A 7,223-nucleotide genomic window follows, 5' to 3' on the forward strand; every position below is an offset into this window, starting at 1 on the left:
GTATGCTTGTCACCATGGATCTTGGTGATCCTAGAATCGCGCAAGAGAGACCTTCGATTTTCGTCCTTGTGGATACACCTCCAATTCTTCCCCCATGTGAGCTTAACATAGTTATTAAGTAATTTATATTGTTTATTTCAAAATAGTTGACAACTTATTTCCATTGACAGCTTATTTTTATTCTTCAAAGAATGTGCAGAAGATGGTAGACAGAACCTACTACACCGAAGGCTCCGAACTAACTTATCAGGAGAAAAATCATCTGGTCGCATTTTGTACTGATCTTGAGAATTACAATATCTACAATCAAACTCCTCAACATTATGGTCAATACGTGCCACTATTGCACGTGTTGAACTACGGTAACTACCATGGAGATACCCTGGTAAGATTTTTTACTATTACGACATCTGTGCATCTTTTTGCACACTTCTAAAACTAGTACTTCATTGCGAACTACGAAGTTATTACTATGTTTTTCAACAGATAATCCCGAATGATTGTGTGCCTCATCTGATGTATACACACAGTAGCCTTCATGTTTTGAACATACAACCAGGTCTTCCTACGAATCTGAACTGTCCATACCGGGTTTCTAAAAAAAGTGGAGACATGACAATCAAAGAATGGAAAAAATGTATGGACAGTCGTAAGGAGCTTCTTGGAAGCAACAATCAGCGAAGGGAAAAAATTGGAGACAGGATGATCGCCATTCTTCATAATGGAGAGTCAGGATCTATATTGTTTTATGCTATTCTACCTTAAGGGTGTTTAGGTCATGTCCTACCTAATACTGATGATCATGTGCTAAGAACAATTATGTAGGGTTGGGTTCGATGACTATGAGGATGATGATCATATGACTTATTATTAATAACGAGTAGAAGTTGTAAGATGATGCATGATTAATAGGACTTGTTATTATATATGATGATGTATGATGCGAGCATGTATGAGTTATTATATTAGCGGGTGAAATGAACATATATAGCAGCAACGTTGGTAAATCAAGGACGAAGATATAAGAGAGGACACTTCTCTCTATTAGCTAGCTAATAACAACCTAAAAATAACCCCCAAAACCCCTAAAGCAGCCACTTTTCTAAAAAATAAACATGGACTTTTGGTCCCGGTTGGTGCCACCAACCGGGACCAAAGGCCCCCTGACTGGGCTCAGCACACAGGGCCACGTGGAGGCACATTGGTCCGGGTTCGTGTTTGAACCGGGACTAATGGGTGGAGGTATTAGTAACGACCCATTAGTCCCTGTTCATGAACCGGGACTAAAGGCCCTTACAAACCGGGACTATTAGGTATTTTTCTACTAGTGATATAGCTCTCCAGAGCATCTAATTAAACCAAACATTGAAATTATGTAAAACATTTCAATGCAACAACAAATGCGATCATAATCGCAACTAAGGTAACAATTGATCCAACTGCATAATGATACCAAGCCTCGGTATGAATGGCATATTTTGTAATCTTTTTAATCTTCAACCGCATTGCATCCATCTTGATCTTGTGATCATCGACGACATCCGCAACATGCAACTCCAATATCATCTTCTCCTCCTCAATTTTTCTTATTTTTTCCTTCAAGTAATTTTTTTTCTTCAACTAAATTTAACCTTTCGATAATAGGGTCGGTTGGAATTTCCGGTTCAACAACCTCCTAGATAAATAAAATCTATGTCACGTTGGTCGGCATAATTGTCATAAACAATAAATGAACCAAATAGTTATCAAAAGATAATATATACCACATCTGAATCATAGACAGGACGAGAACCGACGGGGGTGGATACCAAAACCATCATACTATATAATAACAAGGAATAATAAAAATAAGAAAATTAGAGAAGTATCTATCTGAAGTAAGAATATTTTTTCTTTCAGAAAGAAGATAAGAATAAGAGGCTCACCACGGTGGTGCCGGCGACGAGATCGGCGCGGGCGATCGACGGCGATGAAGACGGGGACGGGACGTGATGGACCGCTAAACCTAGACAAATCTCGGGGAAAATGGAGCTCGGATGTCGAGTTTCGAGAGGAGAAAGATTAACTAGTGTGGCTCGGACATTTCATCGAACACCTCATGTGCATAGGAGGTGAGCTAAAGCACCCAAATGCCCTCCCCTTGCCGGCCAGAAAAACAGAGTACTGTGGAGTGCTCTGCTGTGGCGATGGAGTATATCTAGGCAACTCATTTGTCCCGATTCATGGTAGAAACCGGGACTAAAGCCCGGTAATCTGTCCCGGTTCAAGCCACAAACCGGGACCAATGGTTGTTGGCCAGGAGCGAGGACCATTGGTCCCGGTTCGTGCCTAGAACCGGGACAAATGGATCCAGACGAAGCGGGACCAATGCCCACGAGGCCCCGACCAGCCCCCTGGGCTCATGAACCGGGACTAATGCCCCCCATGGGTCCCGGTTCATGAAGAACCGAGACTAATGGGCTGGCCAGGCCCGAACCAAAACTCTGTTTTCTACTAGTGACATATCATTATGAACATCCTCGAGATACTAAGCCAGCACAACACCTTAAGATTAAGAAGCCATATATAGGCGTCTTCGTAGTCGATGAGGGCATCTTCTCTCACTGAACGAGCATCAATGAAAAGTCTCAAAATGAAAATGCGAGCATAAGTGTCAAGTCTATAACATAAATCCTGATGGGCTTATTCCACCACAATTAGGAACCTAACCATTGATCAGTTTCGCCCAAAATTCATCATTCCGCTCTCCTATTCTGTCCCATCCGGTTTTCTATCTCAGTTTGTGCGTACTGTGTACATGGTTCATTCTCCCCATCCGACCACCATGAACAAGAAGCTGACAAGAAATAAAACTGCTCGGTGTGACATGCACCCATCGGTATTTCGTAACAGTTATATTTAAGTTTGAGAAAAAGTCTATTTCTTGTCCCTCAAGTTTTCGTGAAGTCCGGATTTGGTCACTCAAATCGAAAACCATACAACTTACACCCTCAACTCTCTTATATGGACAAGTTTCGTCCCTCGGCCTAGCTAAAGTGGTTTTCATGCTGACATCATTCTGACCATAGCTGACTGAGTTGACAACCACATCATCATCTTTTTCATTTTATCCCCGCTCTCACAGCAGTGGACATTTTATCGGGAGAGGATTTAGGGCATACAAGTGTGGTGGCACGCAGATTCTATGTTGTTTATCTGCGCCAAGATGCGCATATTTGGGGATGTATAAACTGATTTCTATTTTCGCTTTTATCTGTAATGTCTTCATAAATCTTTTGTATCTGTAATGTGTTCATATATCTTGGAGATATGCCTATTCGTGTGGGGTCGTATACCTATTCTGTGGGGTGCCTGAACAGTGAAAAAGGAAATAAAAAATACTTATAGAATAGATAAGGAAAAATGATTCACCATGTTCTAGTTCTGGTACTCTTATTGCTTCATATTTGTTCTTCTCTCCTGTTCATCAAACCAGAATATGCACCTTCAACAATCATCTGAGTACGCGAAAGGAAAGAGTTCATCTGGTGTCCTCAGAGATTGAAGCCTTTTGATAAGAAGCCCCACCTCGCAGTAGTATATTTGGTTAAAGCGGGGCGAAAGCCTTTTTCGGTAGTATATTTGATGCAAACGAGTATAGATTCGGTTGCAATGCTTGATTTTCAAGAACAAGCACTTAATATATGGTATAGTTGGTCATTCTGATATTTGATATTTGTATTTATTGCATCAGTGATCGTGTTGGTCATTTGTTATCTTCGAACAAATGTTCTGTCCGAAATATTGAGTATTTTCTATTTCAATTTGTTTGAACTGGAACCTTATTTGTATTTGTTTGAAGAGGAGTTGTGCTAACTAAAGAAAATCTCGCTCGAGAAACTGACAAGGAAGCGGGAAGTGTAGGTTTTGTACTCATGATGAGACAATTAAACACATCTTGTTTCAATGCAAGTTTGCGTGTTCTACATGGCCCATCACCCAAACATGATGCGAACATGCTTGATTCAGGATGACTGGGACCCCTCAAAAGAAAAAACTTAGCTTGGTTCAGGATGACAGCATTCTTGATTCCTGCAGATGACGAGGCGCAGGTGCCCCTTTCTACGAAAGAACATGAGGTGCCACGCTGCCTCTCCTGCTTCCTGTACGTAGATATGGATTAGTTTTTTGGGGCATATTTATGGATTAGTTTTTATAGGCAATATAATTATGGACTGGTGAATAATATCGTTTGGGCTTGTAAAATCGAAGGCTAATATGATCCGCTACTGGGCTTATAGGGTGGCCTATTTTGTTAACGGGCCTTGTGGCTTATTACATAAGAACTTCGTGGTCACGTTTACTGCATTTCAATTCTAAACTCAAAAACCCCTCCCCAGAAAAAGTCTACACTCAAAAAAAAAAATCAGTTCAATTGTGGATCCTAATTTGTGATTCAGATATACAAAACATACATCTTTTTGCAAACAGAAACCTTGTGTAATAACATTTGGGTAAAAACTTGAACTGAGCTATATGAAGCCAAAAACAGTAATTCCCAAAACCACAATCGGGCATTTCAGGAAAACAATGGAAGCGGCTCCTCTGACGTACGGCCCCTGCCGTTGTGGCACTGCCATGTGGGCCTGTTTCCTGATGGGCTCACCTGTCCGTGGTGGAACGGCACCGTGCCGAACGGCAGAGGGTCCTCGTCCCAAAACAATAGTCTGTCCAAACCTGCTAAAGAGTGAATAGATGTTGCCTGAACAGAAGTCAGGCAGCAGTACAGTAAAAACTGCAGTACTCCCGGCAATTGTACGAAGCAATGAAGACAAATAGAGAGGTACTAGCTGAAGAGACTTGTATCTTCTGAACTAAACCTCCGTCTAATTAGCACACCTTGTTCATGGTTAATAGTCCCAGCAACATTTGGACAGAATCATGCCGTTCTTAATTTTCCATAAAAGACACAGTGCCAAACAAAAAACCTAAAAGAACCGAGGTACATCGCATCCTTGTGACAAAAAGACTACAAATAGTATTAGGTCATTTCGTATCCATTCTGAGTAACATTCCAGACTTTTCTGAGTAACATTCTGAATAGAATTGCACTTGTCATGCATGCATGCATGCGTCGAAACCTAGCCATGTCCATGCCCTTGATTTTCTTCTCCCAAGTCAACAAGCTACAACCTTGGACAAGAGGAGATCCTTCAAAAGACCAGGGCAGTGCTTGGTTAAAAACTCAAGGCCTTCAGACTCGATGAGCGCATTCAGATTCGCTGACGAGCTGAGGAATACCAAACATGCTTTCTTAAGCCCATGGCAGTGATGCTGCTCCGCCAATGTCACCATGGCCGCCATGGAGCTCCTATCGATATGATTGCTCAGTTTATCTTCACAAATCAGCTTCAACCTCCCCAAATCATACATGTCAGCTGCGACAAGCAAATGTTGAGCCATGTGATATTCTTCTTCTTGCTTCATATCCGGCAACGTGTCCGTATACATGAAAGTAAGCAGAGCACTGAACACCTGTGCCTCCATGTCATCTATACGTATGGCATTTTTGGTGGTGCTCTCCTCCATGGAACCAAAGAACTCTGCTTTGAAAACAGGAGAGCGCGCCGCGAGCACGTACCGGTGCGCAGAGAAAGTCTCACCGCCGACTAGGAATTCGACATCGGCGCCCGCCTTGCTTGACAGGAGATCCCCTAAGTGCTGGTGCAAGTCAGACGGCGGTACCACGATGGATGGAGTCACCTGCCCGTGGAACAAGCCTAGGACAGTGATGTCGACCTTGATAGTGAAGGAATCGTCCTTGAGATGCTCTGATTCCTCTAATTCATCCCTTTTGATGAACCTATCATATCCCCAAGTTTTATTCACAGCGTAGTTGTTGGTGGTGGTACGTTCGGTGTAGGACGGCACAGGATTCCCCTGTTGGTCGAGTAAGCTGAACTTAGCTTGTGCCTTCACGGCCTCGGCCTCCGTGACGGCATCATCCAAGACGAGAAAAACGGATATGTAATCGGTATCTCCTTTCTTGTTCCCGTTGGGATAGTAACGAAGATGCCATGTGCGGCCTCCCAGCTGGAACGGGCTAGACTCGATCGACTTACCATTGGGGACCTCCTTGGTGCGCGAGTAGCTGACGATCTTGAGCAAGTGGTAACCGCACACGGCGCTAGCGACGATGGAGGAAGCGGATACGGAGGGAAGGCTGTCTCCGGCCTCGTGCGAGGAGGTAGGCATGGTGTACGGCGTGATCGATTCGGCCGGTCGGTGGCGACGGTGCGAGGGTGAGGGTTTTAGGGTTTTGGATGGACTCCGCTGCAGACATAAGGCCGCGTATATGATGCAGATCGGACGCTCATGCATGTACGTGACATAAAAGGGAAAGGGCAGTAATCTGCGCCGGTGCGCCGGCCGAACGATTCGGCCGGTCAGCTGCCCACCGTCGGATCGCTTTGCCCAGGGCCGTTAGATCACGCCCTTCTATCGCCCCGTTCCTCGCGCACGAACAACAATGACGCCCTTTCATCCCCGCGACGCTGTTCGTGCTGGACACCCGCCATGGGCGCTTCGAGGCCTGACCTTAAAGCATCACCAGCTTGCCGCCGGTCGCCATCCTTGCCCCGGTCGCCATCCTCGTCACCGGCTCACCACCCTCGCCCCCGGTTGCCGGTTGCCGTCCTTGTCGCCGCCCGGTCGCCGGTCGTCGTCCTTGTCGCCGCCCGGTCGCCGTCCTCGCCCCCGGTCGCTGTCCTTGCCGCCCCCGGTTGCACATCGCCGTCCTTGTTGCCGCCCGGTCACTGTCCTCGCCCCCGGTCACCGTCCTCGCCGCCCCTGGTCGCCGGTCGCCGTCCTCGTCACCACCGGTCGTTCGCCCGGCTCCCCTGCTTGAAGCTTTTTTGTCATTTTTTTTGCGGAAAAACTTCCAATCTATTCATCTTCAATCATGGCAGTAGAACAAACACCAGAAATAAAAATTACATCCAGATCCGTAGACCACCTAACGGTGACTACAAGCACCGAAGCGAGCCGACGGCGCGCCACCGTCATCGCCCCTCCATCGCCGGAGCCAGGCACAACTTGTTATAGTAGACAGTCGGAAAGTCGTCGTGCTATGACCCCATAGGACCAGCACCCCAAAATAGCAACCGCCGCCGATGAAAAATAACGTAGATCGGAAGGATCCAAACCGAAGACACATGAACGTAGACGAACAACGATGATGGTTG

At 45.5% G+C, this 7,223-nt stretch overlaps 1 protein-coding gene across 1 annotated transcript; it reads right to left on the bottom strand.

Annotated features, from left to right (window-relative positions):
- Positions 1 to 4,961: 4,961 nt before the first annotated feature.
- LOC123116951 (BTB/POZ and MATH domain-containing protein 1-like) lies at positions 4,962 to 6,312 on the bottom strand. The gene has a single exon (XM_044537815.1). It carries the CDS (start codon positions 6,232 to 6,234, stop codon positions 5,158 to 5,160), a length of 1,077 nt encoding a protein of 358 aa, XP_044393750.1. The 5' UTR covers positions 6,235 to 6,312; the 3' UTR covers positions 4,962 to 5,157.
- Between the last annotated feature and the right edge of the window lie 911 nt (positions 6,313 to 7,223).

The sequence above is a fragment of the Triticum aestivum genome, chromosome 5B (assembly GCF_018294505.1).
Source record: "Triticum aestivum cultivar Chinese Spring chromosome 5B, IWGSC CS RefSeq v2.1, whole genome shotgun sequence".
Classification (NCBI taxonomy): Eukaryota; Viridiplantae; Streptophyta; class Magnoliopsida; order Poales; family Poaceae; genus Triticum; species Triticum aestivum.